Source organism: Lepisosteus platostomus, chromosome 1 (genome assembly GCF_059453375.1).
Source record: "Lepisosteus platostomus isolate fLepPlt1 chromosome 1, fLepPlt1.hap1, whole genome shotgun sequence".
Lineage (NCBI taxonomy): Eukaryota > Metazoa > Chordata > Actinopteri > Semionotiformes > Lepisosteidae > Lepisosteus > Lepisosteus platostomus.
In genome coordinates, this window is record NC_142611.1 from 9,585,328 (window position 1) to 9,608,743 (window position 23,416).

At 35.8% G+C, this 23,416-nt stretch overlaps 1 protein-coding gene across 5 annotated transcripts in view; it reads right to left on the reverse strand.

The window, feature by feature from the left end:
* The window catches only part of LOC148677641 (trans-2,3-enoyl-CoA reductase-like), a 50,958-nt gene continuing 27,542 nt past the window's right edge, over positions 1-23,416 (reverse strand). For 3 of the 5 annotated variants that reach the window (XM_088614204.1, XM_088614028.1, XM_088614119.1), the window contains 9 exons: positions 20,013-20,116; positions 19,157-19,263; positions 18,147-18,252; positions 11,707-11,779; positions 6,313-6,356; positions 2,317-2,374; positions 1,732-1,817; positions 783-828; positions 1-695 (listed from right to left, as the gene is read on the reverse strand). In XM_088614204.1, the coding sequence (XP_088470330.1) occupies positions 568-695; positions 783-828; positions 1,732-1,817; positions 2,317-2,374; positions 6,313-6,356; positions 11,707-11,779; positions 18,147-18,252; positions 19,157-19,263; positions 20,013-20,116 (752 nt within the window). In that variant the 3' untranslated portion in view covers positions 1-567. The remainder of the gene's footprint in view (positions 696-782; positions 829-1,731; positions 1,818-2,316; positions 2,375-6,312; positions 6,357-11,706; positions 11,780-18,146; positions 18,253-19,156; positions 19,264-20,012; positions 20,117-23,416) is intronic. The other 2 variants (XM_088614292.1, XM_088614375.1) reach the window with 1 other exon arrangement.

Below are 23,416 nucleotides of genomic sequence, written 5' to 3' on the forward strand. Positions count from 1 at the left end.
TGATAGAGAAGCATAAGAAATATGTTTATTCAACAAACCAAACTCTACTTTTGGTTGATTATCTTTAAATTGCCATGCTTCTGATACAAAGTAAAACTTAAAGACAAGGCATACTGTATAACTAGATACACAAATATTCAACAGAATGAATCTATCAATTTGTTAAACTTGTGTGATTGAAATCATTCAGCATTCTGAGATTTTTTTTTAAATAGGTCATGTATTCAAATGACAGCAACAGAGCGCTATATGCCTGGTGTTTGCTTTGGAGTGGTCCTGTTGGGTCAGGGAAATCAAGTGTTGTGGGGGTATCATGCTCCAGGACATTCATTTATCCATCTCTCTTACTCAACTGGTCGCCCCAGCTTACTACTTCATTGCTACTTCTGCCGTATTTACTGTACCTTGTTCCTTATCAACGGCTGTCAGCAGAATTTCTCCAGCTCAAAACCTTCAGCAATTTAACTCACATTGTGTGTTCTCTGTATTAAAGTCAGGAAATTGCAAATTACAGTCCATCTGTGTTCTGCTTTCATTATGGTGATGATTTATTTCCTGTTTAGAATTCTACAGTATGAACGGAATCACTGCCATCCTCTGGCATGAGCTGTTCTTCATCTGCTTCAGGTACTTGTTATGCGTCTTCTTTGCCCACAGCATCATTTGAATAGATACCATTATAGCAAAAACTGCGACTGAAAAATAAAATGTGTGGATATTTACACCGTTATTATCAGTACAGTAATGGCTTTTCTCTAATGTGTCCAAGAAAATTGTCTCACCTGGAACTGTTTGAGTCATAACAGCTAAACTTAGCCAAGCTCCAATCTGAAGATAAAACAGAGTGAATTAATGACATCATAATTCACATATCCCTGTCATTGTCCTTGCCTGATTAGATAGAATTGGAATCTCAAAAGTAGCTGGGCAAATACACTTTTCATTCTAGAATGTGACTCTGTTCCCTTACATTAATTTTGATCATTTTTATTTTAGACGGCTACATTAATAAGTGGAGCAAATCTGTATTTCAATGTCATTTTTTTCATTGTTCTCAAAGGGCTAACAGAAGTCTGTGACAGCACTCTTTCATTAAATACACACTAAATGTTTGTACAGTTAATATAGAACCTCTTCCTTTTCCTTTTTGTTGTAGTAATTCTTTATGAATTTGCATCCCCGTGATGAGTAACACTAAATATCTGCAGTTTATGATAATGTCTGGTGAGCCTGGGGTATCATCTAAATGGGTCAAAACCATAATGATTATCTGCTGAGCTGAGGTGACAGTCTTTGCTGCAGTCTGGTGAACAACAAAAATTCATTTCTATACTCCATGGGGTTAGGAAAGTAAAACTGCTCTTGGATGATTAGTCTTTGTCACACGAATAACTGAGAGAGACTGGGGTCAATTCACCAGGGCTCAATGATGTCAGAACAGTGACATACTGTGGTGAATGGCAGACAGTAGAAGACCTCGGACCTTGTTTGTTTACTTTTCAACAGTGAGGAAACAAGAGTTCCAAATGAGAAACTGAAGTGAAAATGAAAAAGCCTATTGAGCAAAATCAAAAAGCTGAACAAAAGTTTTAGCTTTTTGTTTCTGGGTGATGTTCTGAGGTAGGAACTGAGTTTCCCCTCTTTGAATTCATAACAAACAGCAGATGGTACATAAAATTATTCTTAATACTTCTGCTCTCCAAAAGATTTAAACATTCACATAAACATTACCTCATAAGTGTACTGTGGACAGTGTACCAACTTGAAGAGCCACGTGAAGGGATTGGAAGTAGATCTTGGAAAATGTGATTTGTTTCCTTGTCACAAGATAAAAATAAAAATGAGAATAAAGAATCGTAAGTAAGCTAGAATCGGAACAGTAAAATATTTCTTTGCTTATTATCACAAATTAGAATCAAATGTGTTGTATTCTGCTATGATTATGATAAGTAATTTTATGTGCTCTATAGGGAATTTACAGCCTAACCAACTTGTTGGATGCATTATACAGTATATTGCAATGCTTTCAGTTCTCATACACTCACACTTGATTGCTTTGAATAACAATATGGTTCTAAAAAGGATATGACCATTTCACACAAAGAGAAAAGATGCAAGTATTTTTCTATACAGTATTTTAGAAATACTATACTGTTTTTTTAGAAATACTAAGAGAAACATTCCTAAGGAGTTATTGTGAAATTACGTAACTATTTTTAAAAGATTTGTCTCAAATTATTTTTAAAAACTGTTTCAGTATTTTACACTGGGTTAGAACATATTCCATTTAATATTTTAAAATATGTTTTAACTTACCTGCCTGGTTGTGTTGGGCTAAAACAATATTGATACATAAGTTTCCAGCTTCACAAAACTAAAATAAATAAAACAGACATTTTAAGTGTTGACTAATGTTCTTATGTTCTGGAGCTTGATGGTTTTTTGCTATGCAGATGAATCTATCTGAAATAGTACATTTCAAGTAGGGTACTAAAGAGATTCATTGTGCCTTCTATAAAATAAAATTCATATTAGAAATAACATTTTACAGGATTTTTTATGTCTTGCTGTTTGCTTTTTTATATATTATTCAGAAATAATCTCCAGAACATATCAAACTACATACACTATATTGTCCATGGTAAAATAACATATTGGAAAATATGATGTAAACAGTTATAGACTTTTTTAGATGTTAATTAGACTTTTCGAATGTTTTCTGCAATTCAGCCTTCATAATGACAGAATAATATCCAGATGGCTACGCCTGCTGCAAAATAATTGAGTTTGTATTTCCAGTGATATTTCATTAACCTGGGATTAGTTTGTGGTTAGCATCACTTTCTTGGAGCCTATCCAGTAACAACAATGCTCTCGCTCCTGTAATTCTGCCAGCATTAGGGTCTTGTTCTATCTGCACATCTTGAGGTTGGCCCTCTCATTTTAACTTCTGATGGGCTGTCTTTAAGTAGGATTGAATTGATCTCACATGAATTCTTACTTTCCATACAACTAAGGAGTCCCCTCAGAGACAAAGGCACATACCCATACAGTGCATACTGTATACACATACTGTACACAAAAGCAAACAAACATTTGAGTGTTTCAAGTTCTTTTTATATCCAGTGCTCTTGCCAAGTGTACTCAGTGCTTTCCAGCAGAAACGTTTTCAGATGGTTCTCTTTCATATTAAAAAACACACTGAGTACGCTTCAAAATGTACCACATTCATCTCTGTCCTTACAAATGAATTTTAAAACATTTCCCAATGATACTACACATTTGCAATAGGACAGATAATGGCATATTATTCACTAATAACGCAGAATATAATTAAGAATGGTATACCACACCTGAAGCAGGCTCCACAGTCGAAACATTGTGTTTCTTTTCTTCTCTTTTCGGCATGGAATAAACCTTTACTTGTTGCTTTACAACCTTAATTGTTCTTTCTTGCTCTCTTTTTTTACTTTTGTTAATCATATTAGGATGTCACTTTGACATGAACTTTGATTCATGCACTATAGAAATAAAGAATGGCAACTATGATGGTTGTTCAGTTACCAGTTTATTGTACTAGATATACTGTATATAGTATACAATAGTAAATACTGAATATGGGGTTAAAGAGGCCATGTGTTCTAGGCAAACATGAAAATCTGTACTATACAAGAAAATGTGTTTTTATGTTACAATTTTCCCTTGCAGAATTGTGTGTATCTACTGTAACAATCACATAAATCACACTCTTTTATTATGTTTGAGTAATTCCACTTACACAATAACCACACATTCCTAAATAGTCCTGGCATTTAAGCATTTAATTACCTGGCCCTTTGATATTTTGCTTCTGCTTAATTTTTTTTACTCTGTCTGTTTTACTCAGTCTGTGTCCATTTCTCCCTTGCAATAAAAATTGACTTTAAAATATTTCAGACCCTTATAACCCAGTAATAAAAGACTGGGCAAAACATTCAAATTACTATTTTCTTTACTTATAACATGTAAATTCCCATTAGATTCCCTCAAATTCCCTACAAAAAAAACAAAAGGCTATTTATTGCAGGGGAGGGGCTTAGTAGCACACAAGTGTCTCTGTAGAGACCAAAGGTTGAACCTCAAGTGCTAAAAAATTGAATAAATCCTGTCCTCTCTTTTCTGCAAGTACTGTAAATATGATGCTCCCTGCTTAAGGTGTATCCCTACCCAAAAATACTTTAATATGTTTTGTACAATTGCCACAAAGCCTGGGTCACCCATTTATTAATGACTGTAAACCAGCCCTTAAAAAATGTATCAGCAGCCACTGCCAGCCCTGCAATCTGCCTTGGTTCTTCTCCAGCTACCCCTCCCAGTTCCTTTCTGGCATCAATCCCCTCCTTAATACACAGTACTCCCAGGTACAGTACCAGAATACCTGCCTACTTCAATGCAGTCATCCTGGTAAATGAGGAGTTTTGTTTCTTTCCCCTATTACAAACAGATGGCTTTTAGTCCAATTTACTTTGGTAGACAATACTTTCTCACAGGTCTCCTGTCACTTAGTTAAAACCTTAATGTTGCCCTTGTTTATTAAAAACACTCATCCATTCTCTGCATAACCCACCACTTGAACTGGCCTTGACCGGACATTTTGAATAGACAGACCCATCACCAATATGCATACATACTGTAGTTTATGTGTCAAGAGCCCAATAGATAGAGATTATAACATTCCAGTAAGTGGTCAACTTTGTTGGGTTCACCTCTGAATTGAGAGAAGAGAACTACCGTACAGTAAGTGCATCTTTCAGTTCCAAGACATTGAAAGCATTACAACAACTGATTGATGCACAGTACCCATATTTGTCTTAGAAAAGTGGGACTAAAGCCAAAAGCCCTACACTCAAACAGTACTTATGGCTTTCCCTTTTATAAGCTTTTTCCTGATCAATAGTTATTAATCCTGCATCAAAAGCAAAGAGCATGGAGGCTGCTAGAATATCACAGACTAAACCAATACTATCAGGATAATGGGCTTGTCAATTACAGTATATTTGCTTAGATTGCACAGCAAACGTCATCCCAGCAAAGTATAACCTGAGCAGAGAAAATAGATACTAGTTTCTGATGTTTCAACAGTCTCCTATTTTGGGATTGAAGTTAACACTTCACAGCTACAGCTAAGAGGCAGCTCATTGTGTCTTCTGCAGAAATCCACAGTCACCTACAGTACAAGATCTCTTTAGGATCATACAGCACTTGGCGTACTACTGTCTGCAGACAGTGCAACAGTTTTCTCTGACCTTTCTTTCTGCAATAAAAACTGCTTGGTGTTCTGGAATTCTGAAATCAAGACTGCACTAATGACCCCTGTACTTGTGTTTCCAGCACATCCACCAATCTCTCTTATCCTCAAAGAGTCTGTTGCTATTGTTGGACTCCAGAGGTCCATAGAGGTTAATAGTATTTTGAGCAATGCATTGTGGACAATAAAATATATCTTTACTTTAAATACATGTATAACTACAGTACATATTTGTCTGAGAGAGGAGACAGCATTTTTTCTCAGGAATCCTGCCTCACACCACACAAAGGTAATTAGTAATCTTAGTCCATCAGTACAATGAATGACCAAGGACTTAATATGTTAAGAAGGATTTCTCAGTCACATGAAACTCTTCAATGGCAAAGGCTATACAGGCTTAAAAGATTACATCTAAATGAGATGGGCACCAGTTTATCTGGGACATGGATTTACATGGATTTACATTTACAAATGTTTAAAAACATTTAAACTGCAAAAGAACAGAAGGAAAACCTAAGAAAATCTGAAGGGAAGTTATATAAGTGGCAGAGCCAAAAAGTTAACCCCAAGGAAAAAAAAAACTCCAAAAGACCAATTATGTTCTTATACTTAAATGTATTAAAATGAGTATTAAGAACAAAATACAAGAAACAGAAGCTACTTCATTACCAGTCAATTATGGTTTAATCTGGATCACTGAAATATGACTAACAACATGATGTTATTTACACCATGCTGTACAAATGGGAGGGTGTTCTTTGGAGCTTCTACCCTTATTTTCTTTTTCCACACTTTACTTTTGCCATCACTTTGGTAAAACGTTGTCTTAGTTTCATCCCTCCATAAAACTGTTTTAAAACAAGTTGAGAATGTTGAGGCCTGATTGTCTGGATATGTACTGTACATGTAGAAGAAAATAATGACACAACACATGCAGCCAATGCTAATAAACAGAAATAAATTTAAAATTATTAGAGAAATTATACTATTATATAAATTACAGCACATGCAAAAGAAATACTTACCAAAAAGCACAATGTAGATGGAATGAGCTGTTTATTTGCGAAATCTGAAATGTTTAAGAATAAACAAAATATTTAAGAGTTTTTCTGAAGTCATAAAATACTACTGCTCAACTTTCAGGAAAAAAAGATACATAAATAATTATTTAAAACACTAAATAATTAACAAAACTTTAAATATGCAAGCTGTTTGTACCAAGACCAAAACCTCTCTCAAAGTGAAGTATTTACTTCATGCTAGAGAACTAGTTATAAATCAAATATAACTTGCACAGCACATTTCCTTGAAATGCTGCTTTTTAACATAGCTTATCTTACAAAATCGTGTTATTATTTTTATATTCGCAAAAACAAGCTGAAGCTTTTAGCTGGAGATAGAGCCATTGAAAATATTCAAAATACCTTTCTACATATTGTACAGCATGCGTAGATGTATTTCCAGTCTGCATGGACTAAAGATAAATTATATAAGAAAATTACTATCGTTCTATTTTAAGGGTAATATTGTTAAGAAAGCGATAGAGATTTGATCATTTAAAGAAGAACAAATTTAGTTTGATACTGAATCAAATACCTACATATGTGTTTAAGGATATGTTTACATGGTACTGTTGTTGATTTTATAAATAATATCGATGATAATAAACTTTGTTTTTTATAATTGGAATTCCGAGTGAAATTTGCTGCAAGCGTCTATACGGTCAAGCGTCTGACTGAACATTTACAACAGATTGCATGAGTTTTCGGCAAGCAGCAGGCACAAGACACTGATGAAGTGGTTAGAAGGTGGATGGGCGCACAACGTTTTCCATACAGTGCTTTTCATTTGTCTGTATAGGTGTTATTGGCTCACAGTGAAAAATACTCTCTTTAAATATGAATGATCCAATGACCCATTTGATAATTCATATAAAAGAGAAAGTGGGGAACTGCTCCATGTTGGTTATGGGTGACAATTTTCTTCACAGTGCATTTACACATAGATTTCCCTTCAAGGTATGAAGAAGTGGAAATGTCCTACATAACACTACAGGAGTGTGTTTCTTATACTGAGGGTGTACTGTCTAATGAATGCATGTATTTTATTTTTGACAAACCATCGCATAATCCATATAAAGGGCTTCTACATAAACCTGTTCATTGAAATAAATAGGAATGCTGGGACAAGAGTAGAAGAACAAGAAAGAGTATCAATTAATGAGTCACCAGGATTATGCATCCATTGCCTTCTAGAGCAATCAATGCTGTACATTCTGATGAAGAGGCCATTCTTTCCTTCCTGCTCAGACAGGAAAGCAGAATATTGGTACAAAATTACCTTTATATGGTTAGAAAAGCTGGTGATTCTTTGGTCATTGGTCATCTTCTTTAATTAAGGTCTGTGGTATTTATGACTTTTTGGGAGTAGTGTGGAGTACGGTAGTAGTTAGGGTAGAGTAGTAGTATGGAGTAGTAGTTAGGGTAATGTACTCCAGATACTGCCCAAGATGGTGGACTAAAATCTGAGCTGAGTTGGTGCTGTTATGTCCCTGTGAAAAGAACTTCACTAATATTACTCCACCAAATAAAGAATTTGTTCTTAATTGACCTATACAGGTAACGGTAAATGCATTTAAGAGCCTTCTTGTGTAACTGGTTAGTCAGCAGTGTGTTTGCCCTCTAAATGACCTGGTTATTCACTTTTCCAAACAGAGGCAAACCCAGGGCAATATCCTGCCATTCACTCCCATTAGAGATGAAGCACGCGTGGGCCGTGAAGGAGTAGGCAGATTCAAATTAATAACAAGGTCAATCTTAGCAGTGTCTTTAAAAATCTATTCCTTGCTATTGTAACGCTTACGGCCGACAGGGCGCTGTGTAAGAGCCGGCGTACCAGAGCGGGTGACGTCACCGCCCTTCCCTGGGCGGTGGAGAGATCTCTCTTTGGCTCACGGGGCTAGGTCGCTGCAGAGAGACGCGGAAGTCCCGGGTTCGAGCCCCCGAGGGTGCAGGGGCCGACCAGATGCGGCAAGGGCGCCCGCCTGAGCCCCCGCTGCGTTACATTGGTGGCAGAAGTGGGATGGGATAGCCCTTCGCCGGGGACGGCGATTTAAGCGGGGGAGAGTGTAACGCTTACGGCCGACAGGCGCTGTGTAAGAGCCGGCGTACCAGAGCGGGTGACGTCACCGCCCTTCCCTGTGATAGCAGGACCACAGCTACTGGGCTGAAGAGAGATCTCTCTTTGGCTCACGGGGCTAGGTCGCTGCAGAGAGACGCGGAAGTCCCAGGTTCGAGCCCCGGAGGGTGCAGGGGCCGACCAGATGCGGCAAGGGCGCCCGCCTGAGCCCCCGTTGCGTTACATTGGTGTCAGAAGCGGGGCGGGATAGCCCTTCGCCGGGGACGGCGATTTAAGCGGGGGAGAGTGTAACGCTTACGGCCGACAGGGCGCTGTGTAAGAGCCGGCGTACCAGAGCGGGTGACGTCACCGCCCTTCCCTGTGATAGCAGGACCACAGCTACTGGGCTGTGGAGAGATCTCTCTTTGGCTCACGGGGCTAGGTCGCTGCAGAGAGACGCGGAAGTCCCGGGTTCGAGCCCCCGAGGGTGCAGGGGCCGACCAGATGCGGCAAGGGCGCCCGCCTGAGCCCCCGCTGCGTTACACTATTCTTCAGATGACATTTTTTTATTCAAATCAAAAGACTGCCAGTTTTTCTTTGTATATGATGTATACATGTAAAAAAAATTCCATGTCCCCTAGTTCTGCACATTTCAAATTACTTTCTACCTGCAATGTGCAGCAAGTGATCCAAGTCTGAATTTGCTTGTACATGTGTTCTTATGTACTTTGGAAGCTACGCAGCTGTCATCATATTGTTTTTTCTCTACTTTATACAACAAATAAATAACTCGTGTTCTGTCCAACTGTTACTGTAAATTAGTATATACAGTCAAAAATGTTCAGTGCATTTACGGTAAATTACTAAACAAAAATCAGCAAGTAAGAAAATACACATGCTGATTCAATCCTGTGTATTCCTCAGGGATTAAAAACAGATACCACAGCAGACAACATGAACAAATCCTACATATTAAAAATAAATTGTTGTGCTTAACGAGTACATGATGTTGGAAGCCTGGTGATAAAAACCAGAAGAAAGAAAACGAAAGTAAATACAGTATATTAAATGAAGCAGTAACCGCTATGGTTAAATGAAGGAGGCACTACTAAATACTTTACTAAGTATTTACAGGTTTGAGTTTTAGTTCAGATTGCCTCATTCAAATGTGCATTAAGTTTTGCATTAGGACTTTTCAATCAAGATTATATATCATTGTTGTTTCAATTATGTGCTTTGATGCCATGCTAACCCAATTAAAGCTGGAACAATGAAAAGGTAGTAACAATTAAGGAGATGGAGAATAATTACAAGGTTAAGATGTTTAGGTTTGCTGCTTCGCTTCATTGGGCATGAAATAAACATGACTTGTATTCAGAATTTTCCTTTTATGTTTATTTTAATCTTCAAATATCCAGTCTTCCCATGAATCCAAAATGATGAGAAATTAATTTTATTCATGCTGCTCAAGCACGTTGCTCAGCATATGTGAGACTTGTTTGATGTATTAAATAACACGATATCTAGCACTTGATGGCGTCTTACATTTATAGCATCTCATGACTTTTGTTTATATAAAGAAAGTAATGTCATTTTCATGTCACATAATAGTGAACTTCAAAAGAATAATACTTTTTCAAAACGCAGGAACAGTTCCAGTCGCAATAGCAGATTCGGATTAAAACATTCATGGAACAGTCCCATTTTTAAAATGTAAATGTAGTGTACTGCCAAAGGTATGGAATTATATACAAATTTACCAGAACCGTCAGTATCTAAGATCCATCATAGATTTATTTTGATTTTATGAAAATTGCCCAGTAACCGGTTCCAATGTTTTGCTGTTGCTATTTTAATGCCAAAATTCAGTGCTCAAGATACAGTATGTCTGTACATAACAAAAGGTGGACACTTTTTGTTTCTACTCTGGAATCAGCACAAAGAAAAGTGATTTCTGGGCTTAAAAGATGCATTACTAACAAGCCAAAAAGAAATTAATTTAAGTCGTGAACAGAAAAAAATATAAGGAGATCTGATACAAATATCCTACATTGTTGAAGGCACTGGCAAAATTAACCCAATGGTGAAGTGTAAGTAGAACAGGAGGCACTTGAACAAGCTACACAATGAGGGTTTTCAAGCTGACAAGTGACTGGAAGAAATCCTTGGATCATTTTGATACTAGCAACTAAACAAGCTCAATGTGCCAGTTTGTCTCTTTTAACAAAACAAGCTTAATGGCACACTCTCTACCTGAGTACAGCTGAGTATATAATTAACATCTTTTTATATTTTAATAAAGGAGAGCAATGCATTGATATTCCATACTTTTCCTGAACAAATTCAAACAGCCTCTGCTCCTATTCTGTTCCTCTTGGATGGTAAGTACTGTACATGTGGTGCCGTGTTCTTCATATTAACAAGATGTGGAACTCAGAGGCTGTGGTGATAGTGTCTCATTACTCGGGATAATAGTAGACAAATGTACACAGATTTTTAAGCCATTTGTTTCATAAAGATGGTATATTCTCTACATACAGTATATAAATATTTGGAGGAACACTTGAAAGTAAATGTTCATTTCTCACATTATACTGTAAATGTCTGTGCATTAATGAATACTGATAATATGACTCTGTGAAAGACAGGTAATGTGAACATGTGAGGGAGAATGAGTTAGTGAGCAGGTGAGCAGTGAAGGGTATGCAGTGACTCTACTATATGGCACAGAAGCTAGAAAGCTCTGAGAACAGGACTAGGCAATGAAGAAAATCTGCTTTCTTACAAAAAAACATATTTTTGAAGAAAACACAAACTGAAGGAGAGTTCAAGGCTTTAATGCAGTTCTGTAGCTCCATTATCACTCCTGCTGTACCTCCCTGTGCTTCCCAATCTGTTTATAGAGGAGCTCCATGTGGTTTTGGGGTTTATTTGACATCAGGATGGGTCCAAACTCCCAGAGCCACCAACGGAACTTGTCAAAAAGCCTACTGATTTAACAGATTAAAAAGCACTGTTTCTGGCTACATCTCCCATTCATCCCAGCATGACCGCCCCAGAGTGTCACCTTCTAACTCAGCGCCAGCATCCCTCTCATGCTCACTATCTAGTCCTTCTCATTCTTCACTTTCATCTGCTATACAGCCATGTAGTGAAGACGACCTATGCCTGTGCACTTAGCAGCATGCGTACAGGTTCAGAGACAATATTTATGGCAATGTGAGAAAGATCATAAGCTTTATGCAATGGAAAGTGGAATGAAATCCAACCTTCATTAATAACCAAGGATCTGGAATACCTACATGGAGGTGTGTATAAGGGGTGGTTGACATAATATCCCAGCCAGGCCGTGAATCCCCAGTAAAAGGCACAACCCTGTAAGAAAGGCAATGTTCAAAGCAATCATTCTGTAATCGTCATGATGGAAAGAATTGTAATTATTGTAAGGGACAGAAAATGTTTCTTTTCATAAATGTGTTGAAGCCCTCTTTATTACAGTACTCTAATCAAGAAGCTTGATTGGATGAAAGGTAATTCATAGGAGATCGTTTTTGATTGAGTGCGGTACTAACATTTCATTAACTGTGGCTTGCAAAAGTCCCCTTCCATTGTTATCTCTTTTTTTTTTTACTTACAAATTATGCATACATATTAATTTAAAGAAAAACTTTTTAATCAGAACTTGAATGCACAAACTGAACACTGAATGTTAAATGTCAGCATTAACTGCAAATGTAAAAAATGTAAAAAAACTAAAATATGTTGATTGGATAAGTATTCATTTTCGGTGTGTTTTTGTCCATCACAATTAAGGTGACTTTATAATCACGCGTCAAAAACATTCTTTATGAAGACTGAGGCTGTTTTAAGCACAGTCTTTGATTAACTTTATTAGAACTTGGCCAGTGTATTTTTGATGCAAAAGCATTGTGCAGAGTCTGTGACAAATTATAAAAATACTGCAGAAACAAAAGAGTGTGCTTACACAGCTAAAATTTTTTGTTGTAACATGTACTGTAGAAACACTGGACCTTCATAAAATAAAGCCGGAGAGAAAATGAATAACTTGATTGGAATCATACCATGATATTACTGAAATAAACCAACTTATTAGATGAGTATTCTATAGTCATCTGCTTTTCTATTTTGTCTTTACTAACATGCAGCTCATCCTCTTCAATGCATTATATTCGGCAGGTTTAGTGCAGAAAAAAGTCAATACATGTTTTCTCACCTTTTCTGCTAATGTTTTTCACAATTCCTATTTTATTTATCAAGCAATGATTCAATTCTATAAAATGGTGTGAAATTCTCTGAAAAAGTAAATCAGTGTCCCACAGTCCAGTATGCAAATGACTGAGTTCTACGGTAGAACCCTGTCCAACACTGACAAACGTCTGCAGCTGTTTTCCTCATATTTATCTTTTCATAAACAGTTTTAGCCGGAACGTTTCAAACTTAAATTGTTTCAAAATAAATGAAAAACAATTAAGTACAAGTGTATCATTTCTGATATGTAATATGACATGTAATGAGGATTTTTTTTCCCTCAAATCGTGGATATACAGTATACTGTAGGAATGTATATTATTTATTTTATATTATTTAGGAAGTAATATATTATTTTGGGTTTTTTTAACTAGCCTTTCTTAAAGTATTGTATTCAATACATAGTTTTGAGCTTTATTTCTGCTCAAAGGAAAGAAAACTGAATGAGATTAAAGTTAGAAAAATAATTTCTAAATAGACTGTGATTTAAAATTTCCATGAAATTAAGGTACGCTATGAAAATAAACATGCAGATTGCAATATTTTTTGTTGACTTTTTGGAAAGCTCTAACACTTTGTGAACATCCATATTCATTATCGAAAATGTGCTGTATTAATGTTGTCTAATTTCATATTTTCCATTTGACTTTAAAATGCAAACAGAGGCTTTTGACATTTTATGGCACTCGTGGGGATTCTCTGGGAGCTGACAATAATGAGTATTGCTGTCAGTGGTCTTTCATTTTACCGTAGTGTCTAAGAATGAAGAATCAAACCCAGCTTTATGCAAATATCTCCTGATGTGTCTGTCCATCTTCTTCAGAAATGCTCTCAGTCCTTCTTTCTCTGTAGCTTGTGGGCAGAGGAATGATTACTTAAAGAGCTCTTTTCAAACTCAGAGAATAGTATTTGTAATAGTTTTAATATCAGTTTTTACATACTGTATATCTGTTTTTCATAAGATTTTCAATATGTATTTTAGTACCTATCATTTCCTTTCCTTCCGAAATCATATTTTGTTATAACCACATGTAGAAATTAACAAACCTTACAGAAAAGTGTAAATAACAGTGTATGTGTTGTTACAAATTCCATCAATTTTCAAGTAATTTCTTACACTTATTAACAGATACAGAATGATGTTTCCCTCATTTCTAAATTATTTTATTTACTATAAAAACACTCAGAAGGTTATTTGTGCCTAATGAAGCACATGAATTAGAGATTGCTTCAAACAGAACATGTGAGGCTTCTCACTCAAGCTCCTACAACAAGCCATAAGCTGATCTCAGTGTAGTTATTCTTTAACCAGTAGATTAATTCAAAACACCACTGACAATTTCTTGTAGCAAAGGGCACTGGTATATCAAAAGAAGATCTGACTGTATGTGGAAAAAATGCAAAATATTCAATTTAACAACTTTTACATGTCATCCTGTTTTAAACAAGAATGACCTAATTGGGATATGATGCTTCATATTCAGTTTATGTTCAATTCTGATCAAAGGCTGAGGCATAAAAGAGGTCAGGGAGAGAATAGTATTGTAAAGATTTACAACTGGAGAAAATGAGGTGTTGCTTGATATTCCAACAGTATATATTAAACACTTGGTTTCACTGAACACACAGTTGCTTCTTCTAATTACTGAAAAGGTTCTGAAGTGTAAATGCACTTTACATTTAGGAAGCGATTCAAATGTACTGTATTTCAACATGATTATCAGGCAACACACACTTCCCACTTGTGCAGCTATTCTAGTATAAGGAGGACAAAATTACCTGCCATCACATTTAAATAATTTCCTCATCAATGTCTGTATTGTATTATAAAAAGCAGAAATAATTATCTGTCTAGTGATGCAAAACTATGAGTAAACCTAGGGATGGCAGGGAAGAATAAATGAACAATCATTTTCTCTGCCTCAGCACTTCCAAAAAGGATGCTTTTAAACTTTTTAATGATATTGTATATATTATGTACTGAGAGGCATTTAAACACTACACTACTTTGAAGTAGCAATTAATATTTGTTATATGCATAACGTACCCCAAACATTAAAAGCAAAAGCAAAAAGAAGCAAAATAAATAATATGAAAGAAAAATGGGAAAGTGATGATCACACAAGTATTCAAACCCTTTGTTGTGGCAAATTTAAATTAACTTAGATGCAGATAATTACTTTAATGTACCACAGAATTATGCGTGGCCTCCACCTGCACACAATACTAGTGGTTCACATGATTTCAGAATAAATACATCTGTCTCTGTAAGGTCACTCAGTCAGGTAGTGAATTTGCAACAGAGATGCCATCATGAATACCAAGGAGCTTTCCAACCAACTCAAGGACAACGTTCTAAAAGGCACAACTCCAAAGAAGGGTATAAAAACATTTCCAAGACCCTCAATATCTCATTGTGAATGTTGAGTCAGATCATTAAGAAATATCATCCTTCCCTCCAAATGATTTTGAGTTACAGAGCTCAGTGGATGAGATGGGGGAGGGGGGAAACATCCATTGGTTCAACAATATCCAGGTCAGTACAGGCTTATTGGGGCTTGTATGGAACTCAGATCCCATATGTATTCTATATGAGTTTGCAACACAGCACTTCATACTACAAATGTGTAAAAGGTATTGTGGTCAGACAAGATAAAAGTTGAACTGTGTGGTCTAAATGAAAAGCGTTACATCTGACACAAATCCAACAATGAACCAACATCCCTACTGTAGTAACTGACAAATAAGTTCTAGAACCCGAGATGAAGTTTGAGTAACTGAGTTTATTGCATGCAAGGAACAATAAGACCAAAGTATTTTTCGAAATATAGGTACAAAAATTCCAGTTTATATACAGTAGCAAATTTCATCTGCTTCTGACGCAAATTGTTACCATAGTAATAGGGGCTCCCTATGTTTGGACATTCCCAAGACCGTGAACACTTTTGATGGTCGGTTTTATCTTTCCTTAGTTAGGGGGGGTCTTTATCTTGTACTTGGAATTCCATATCAATTAACTCCCATCCCGCCATAACTCAAAGGCGCCTAAACATGGAATGTCTTGTGTTACAAGAAGTCTTTGTGCAGAAAGAAATCTGTTAACCCCCTTTTCACATCTTATATCTTTCTTCACTACTGTCAAGGTAGGTGGTGACAGCATTATGTTAGAGTTCCGCTTCTCATCAATAGGGATTAGGAAGCTTGTCAAGATTGATGGAAACAGATGAAGAAAGGTACTATCAAATCTTAAGAGGAAAACTTGCTTCAGAACAAAAACCTGGTCACAAATTCACCTTTCAGCAAGATAATGATGCAAAGTTCAAGGCAAAAGCTACACAGCAACGGCCCAAGATAAAAAAAGTGAATATCTATGAGTGGTCCACTCAAAGTCCTGATGTGAATCCTAACCTGTCCATAAGCAATTCACTTGATCTTGATTGAGGATGTCAAAAATAATGTGCCGAAAGTGTACCAAGTCGGTGTGCAAAGTTGGTATTCACCATAAAAGTGTGGACAGAATCACTGCCAAAGGTGCTTCCATCAGATACTGTAGTTAATGGGTATGAATATTTATGCAAACAGTATATTTCTTTTTTTTTCTCTTTAAGATTTTGCTGACATTTCTTGCTGAGTCATATCTTACCCTCAGGAATCTTCGGCTTGAACATTCAGGTTTGATTAAAATAGACACCATAGGAAGTGTACAAAGATGTTTGCAAGACACTTGTATTTTGTGCATTGATATACTGTTCTACTATATTAGAAAACACCTCACGTTTACATTAAATCATCAATTTAGAATAATCTGCACTATGAATCCACTTTTCCCTCTTTTTCCATAATTATGTCCAGTACTGCATAAGTCACCATCAGCAGCTTGTCCTGATCCACTGCTGGATGAAGATTATCTCCACTTGTCCTGTCATGCCCTTTCTCTTTTCCAGATTATACAAGTAAAGCTTTAGATTTATCTTTCCATGTTTCTGTGTTCTTCCCAGCTGCTTCTTGTCTCTTGCAAATTCCACTCTTGCATTGCATCATCCATTGCTGAACTGTTATTCTATTTTAAAATGCTATTTTAATTGTCAGTTTATCCATGCATTTCTCTTTGTTCATTCTTTTTATCCCAAACATCTGTCCATGTTTCTTTGTGTATGTAATATTTGGTCCTTGTTCACATCTGCTGTAAATACCACATTTTGGAGCCATGTGTCACTGATGGTCACATGCATTGGTTGAAATATTTTCTGTACAGACAAGTGGGCAGATTTCCTCGCAGTATTGAATTGATTATTACAAATATACTGTACTGTACTTCATCCCATTTTCACTCTTTTTACTTTCTCATATTGGCCATCATGTCTCCATCTGCACCCATGTGTCTGCCAAAGACAGAGAGAACTGTTGGCGTTTTCATGTTCTGTTTGATCTGTTTCAGTCTCCTTAGTTTTTACAAAGCTCTTACACATCACTTTCATCTTGCTTAAGTTGATTTTGAGTCAAATCTTACTCGCATCTAAGAATTTTTGTATTTGAAGATGTAGTTCTTCAGGGCTTCTGGCAAAATGACAATGTCATCTGCATATTGAAAGAGGCTCATATGAGCTCTGTTTGTCTTAAGTCTTTTTTCTTCCCAGTCCAACAGCTTGAACATCTCTTTGAGAGTTTTATATTTATCAAATAAAAATAATTAATTTAGATTTACTTTTCTATACATTCTCTAATGGGTATTTCAGTAAACAAGGATTCCATTTAGAAACCATTATATCTTCATATACCATTATTCATTAGTTTTTTTTTATTTTAATCAATTTCTCACTTCTGCTGCGTAAGTGTTTCAGATTATTGAAAACATATTAATAGCTGGTAAAGTGATAACTTTCTGGCAACAATGTAAAGTTCCCAATTAATTCATCCATTTTTCACCCAAGAGTTATAAAATGGTTTGCAGAATCCAAGGCACTGTGATACTATAGTGAGTTCACTAGTTTGTACTGTTTTTGACCAGAAACTAGGAGCATGCAGTAAGATAACACACCTTTTTGCAATTAATGCCATATTTACAAAAAAAAATACATTTTAAAAATGTGAAAATGTTCAAAATTACAGTTTCAAATCAGTTTCAAGTCTTTTTTCCAACTGTACCTCCATGATCTTTTAAACATTCACATTGAGATGAAATACTGTAGGTCCATTTGTAATATTTTTCCTGCTTGGAAAACAATCCTGAACTCCAGGGAACCAGAAGGGACCTCATATGAGGCAACAAATTCTAAACAACCATTATCCTCTTGCAGACATTTTTGGAAGCTGCATGTGTTACAAAACTTGTTTTCTAGGGTGTCGTGGAAAACTGGTCTGATTATATTGAAAAAAATCCAGGGTTACGTTAAGAAAACTGACAATTTTAATTTATACATTTAAATTAAAATAAATTTTTGATGCCTTTATTTTGACAATTTAAAAGTTGTACCTTCAGCATGTTCTGTAAAGGTGTGTATCCTTCCGAGAACTTGTGAACAAAAAGAGTCTCCAGAAGATGTCTGATGTAGTGCAGGGAGTGACAAAAGCAGGCCAAGCTTTAGAGAGAATAATGAAACAAATATTACGACACATACTGTAAAAGTGCAGCCCATATAAGTGGTTAAAAAGGAAAATTACTGAAAGAGTATTTTAGGAAATTGTCACCTGTTGAGCAAAATAAATATATTTGAAGTTGAACTGAAATGCAGAAACAAATACATTTTAAAGATGTATAAAGATAAGAAAACAAATAGAAAAAATTTACACAAAGTTCTTGTTGTTCAGCTGATCTAGAAAGCAAAGGATATGTAGAGCCTCAGTTATTTATATAATTTAACTCACTTTTATTATCTTTTATTATATTTTAGAAGAAACACAATTATCGGTTTAGGATTGCCAATACTGTATATTAGCAAACCAAGAACTGCAGCATTTGTGACCACCCCTGATTCTGGGCAGCTAATGAACATGTTTCATTCGTCAACCTTCAAATTATACATTCAGCAAAATGTGTTCATTCATCTCAGGGAAAGCACAGAGAGTTTCACTTGATCTCTACATTATCTTAACTAAATAAACTGACTACTTAGCTGACCTAAATAAAACTCAGTGTTCTTCTAAAATTTAATATTTAAAAGTCATCCTGGAATTAAAGCAAAAAAGACTGAGCATTATCATCATTACCTCCAGTCCCTTATATACTTTATAATAAGAATATACTTTTCTGTCTCCTGGCATATGATCTGGTGGATGGAACTGTACAGTATGTAGTGGGAATACCCATGAACTTAATTTATTTACGGAATAACGCTTTTGACTTAATGATGAATGTAGAGTTATAGGATAACACCTGTTCCCTGAAAGGAATTCTCTAGTTTATGGTTATAGGAACAATGTTCAGATACATGTAGGAGTTTTGTGATAGATTAAAATGGATGCAAATAGATCCATGATACTTACTTCACTGCTAGATGTCGGTTGCTTTTTGTTTCTCCATACACACCTGATAAACGGAAATAAAACATCAGGTAGATTAAAAGAGGTCCAAAATACTGAGTTAGAAATACCTAGAAAACAAAAGAAGAAAACAGGTGTTTTAGTAACACATATAATAACTATATTATCCCAACCTCTAGCCTTTTACTGTTCAGGTCACCTGGAATGGGACTAAGTGTATCTCCTATCTGTATTTTAGTTTTCAAAGAAAACATAAAGAATAAAAAAGTAAGTCATTATTGTTCTGCTGGAAACTTTTCATCAACAAAGTCAAGAACTGATAATGCTATCAACATGTATTTTATATAAATACTAAAGAAAGATGTTTTTCTTATGTTTTTCTTAAAACCAGTTCCTGAAATAGTATTGACAATGTCAAAATAGTGAACACATATCCCCAAACTGTATTTCAGTTTACAAAATAACACATTACTAGTGTAAAATGTCCTAAGACGCTCAAAATATTTACCACAAGGCTCAAAATCAATTAAGTCTACCAAACAGTACAGCATTGTCAATAAATGAGATGCTCTCTTTCCCAGTGTTTAAATAGTGCCATACAAAATACTAAGTGTCAACATCAATATAACCCTGAGTGCATGTTTTTCTTCCTTACAGTCCAACTGGTATCACTGAAAGTGTAATTACTGTATCAATAGTGTTGCTGTACATAAGGGTTTTCCCCACTCAAAATCTAATAAAAAACAATATAACAGTTTAATCCGCAAAATAAACCAATGCACATACATAAAGCGATACAGAATTTATCAAGAGTGAGAAACACATTCCACTAGTCACATTTTTAAGTTCATGCACTTACTGTGCTCCAGCTGACCTGCCGGCCCAAGTCTGTGAAATACAAAGTAACAAGGGAAGATGAGGCAATGGTGTGGATAATGCAGGAATCTTTCAGGAAAGGACCATCTGCAAGATAAAGAACACATGTGAAAAGCACATTCATGATTCTTACAGACTGTAAAGCAGTAGACTAGGCCTTCTCCACAGTTGTTGTGCTATGGGAAAGAAGGATGATTTACTGTGACAAAGTGACCACACAGGTTGTATGATTGTTGGTGCGCTTACTACTGGTACTTTAATGTACTGATTCAGGTAGAATTTACATGTGGCTAGATAAACCATAAGACACAGTTCAGATAACAAAACCTTATTGAACTGTTACCCATCATGTAGAGTTGAAATGCAGCTTTTGTTGGCAGAGTGGTCCCTTATCTCCAGGGACATCTGTGAACATCTGGAGGAATTAAGACCATGATATTTAGCAGCTATATCACCACTGGAAGTGTACCCAGCCACTATTAGGAACATCTAATGTTTTGGGCAGGGCACTATTTGTTTAAGATAGACTAAGAAGGTGATCTTTAAAAAACTTTGAAAGCAATAAGAATAAAGTGCTCTTCTCGGTTAGGAGCTAACTGGTTCAAAGATCTCATCCAGCTGTGTCTTGAAAAAAAGTAAGGGTACTGGCTTTGCCAATTGTCCCATAGTCTTAGAACCCCTTTGAATAATATCGTGCCTCCTGTTCTAGTTTGAAATGCATTTCCAGGTATTCTCCACTGGTTTCTCCCGGTTAATGTTTCACTGTAGATTCTGAAGAAGCCCACTGGGTTGAACTATGCCTTTAAGAATATGGAATATTTGAAGAGTACTGGTATCAGTGTCCAACTAGCTCAGACATAGATCTTCTTTGGTTCACAAGTAATAATCATATAATCAGATGTGTACCCAGTGAATAAAATGGGACATGGCAGCAACAAAAGGTCACTTCAATGCCAGATTCATGGAATAATCAATGTTCTTTATTTCTTCACCAGCACAGGGTAAAGTGCTTGACAAAGTGCAGCAGGTTTGTGACCATCTCCAGTGCTGACAAATAAAGAACAAATTGAAATTGATGTTCTATCTTGGAATGGTACAACCTAAGGGCATTGATTGCAAGTTTGGAATGTCATGTTTCCTGAGAATGTCTTATTAATGCTGTGACTGGCTTTATGTAGATAAAAGATCTATGTTATGCAAGTTGTATCTTCTCCAGTGGCTTCTTTGACATTGATGAACTTATTTGGTGCTTTAAACAATGTTTTGACTTAAGTGGACATTAAAAACACATGAGAGCTCTTGATTTGTTAATATTGAGAATGGTCACAATAATGACAAATATGTCTGCAGCATATTTGTTATACCCTGTATGCTGTTTATCATTTGTTTTAGTCAGAGATTAAATGAATAGCATTGAATTTCCATAAATTGGCAATGGAATGTCTTTTCTGTTTCCATTTCTTACACTGTCCAGAGAATAGATCTGTTTATGTCCATATCATTTATTTTGAAAGCTACAACTATTATATTTATTAAATGCAGTCTATGTTTTCTAGGTAAAATAACTTTATTACAGGTCCTATTACATTTTATATAAAATGTAAACATATTTTAGAAATTATTTAAGAAACATAATAAAAGCCTATTTTAAAGTACTATTGAAGGAAGATTTAATAAGTGTATTACAGTATATAAATATTTCAGAAAGTTCTAGTATTAGACAGTGAAACAAATTCAGGCAACAAACTATATTTCTGGCAATTTATTTTTCTGATTAATCTGCAATAAACCTAGCTGTTCTCTTTCTACTTCTACTCCTCAACAATCATTGCAAATTATATAACTGGTTTTGAGATTGCCTGATTGCTGGCTCTTGTTGTTTAGCATATTTAGCACTTTGAAACCTCTTTACAGAAAAAGCATGTTTATTATGGATCCTCAAACCATTATTAAAAAGAAAACATTTAAAAACCTAAAACCTTGAAAAAATGAAACTAATGCCTGAAAGAGACAAAAAGTCATCTGCATTAATTTTGAGTGCTGTTTGCTTGATTCCCGTGATGCTGCATTCAGATCAGGCCACAAGGCACCCTTAGGACTGCAAGGCTTAGGCTGCTGGACCTGACAATATACTCACGTACTCAAGGAATGTGTAGATCAGCTAGCTGACATCTTTACAGATATTTTTAACATCTCCTTGTGCCAGGTGGCCATCCCTGTATGCTTCAAGCCCACCAATATTATACCAGTGCAGAAAAAGTGAGCTGTGTTCTGCTTCAGTGATAATTCCCCCGTGGCGCTCACAACAATTATTATGAAGTGCTTCAAGAGACTAGTCATGGGCCACAGAAAGTCCAGACTCTCTACCTCTTTGGACCCCTTTCAGTTTGCATTTCGCCCTAACAGGTCTACTGATGATGCTGTATCTCTTGCCCTTCACCTGGTCCTGTCCCACCTGGATGAGAAAGATACTTACAGTACAGTATGTAAGAATGCTGTTCATTAACTTCAGCTCAGCATTTAATACAATCATTCCCCAGAAGCTGATAGGAAAATTGAGCTTGCCGAATCTCAATACCTCCCTCTGTAACTGGATCCTGGACTTTCTGACGAGAGACCTCAGACAGTACTGTATATTTCGAATCTCAGTATATGTTATGGTCAGATTTCTAGATCCTTCAAAATGTTGTATAATTTTTTTTCAAAACTTGTGTTAGTTATTTCTGAAGTCTGCCCTTAAGAAATGCCATTGTAACATTTTTTCTTATTCTATCTCAAATATTTTTGTTTAAATCATTACTTTTCCCAAAAGAAACATTGTTCCATTATAGCTTGCTCTTGAAGGTTACTTTTTAAACACAATATAATGTTGTAAGAAACAACCGCATATGCCCTCAATAGTTTCAGATGTGATTTTAATTTAGTATTTTCTCGTGTTAAGAGTTTATTTGAATTTTCACAGTTTGTTAGTATCAACACAGCTGCTCAAGATGAACATCTGGATGACCAGTTGAGATAGCGATGTGACTGGCATTATGAATAGTGTTTGTTTTCTTGCCACATTAGCTGTGCCTATAAAGTGCAGTGAAAGGTTGCATTGGTAGCCTTTTTCCTCAGGAGACCAATCTATTTCAATGCACTACCATATGGATGTGCTTAAATGAGGGGCATTCATAAACACTTGTGACTGACAGAAGGCAGGTACTGTACAGTAAAAGCACACACCTTGTCAAAGTGATTTATATTTATAATTGTATGCTTCAGTTGGATAAAAATATTTTAAAAAGCTTCAATTTAGTTTTCTCCATCTTTGCAAAATAAAGGTGAATTACAGCTAATAAATAAATTACCAGGGGTTGTCTGTAATCACTTGCAATAAAACGAAAC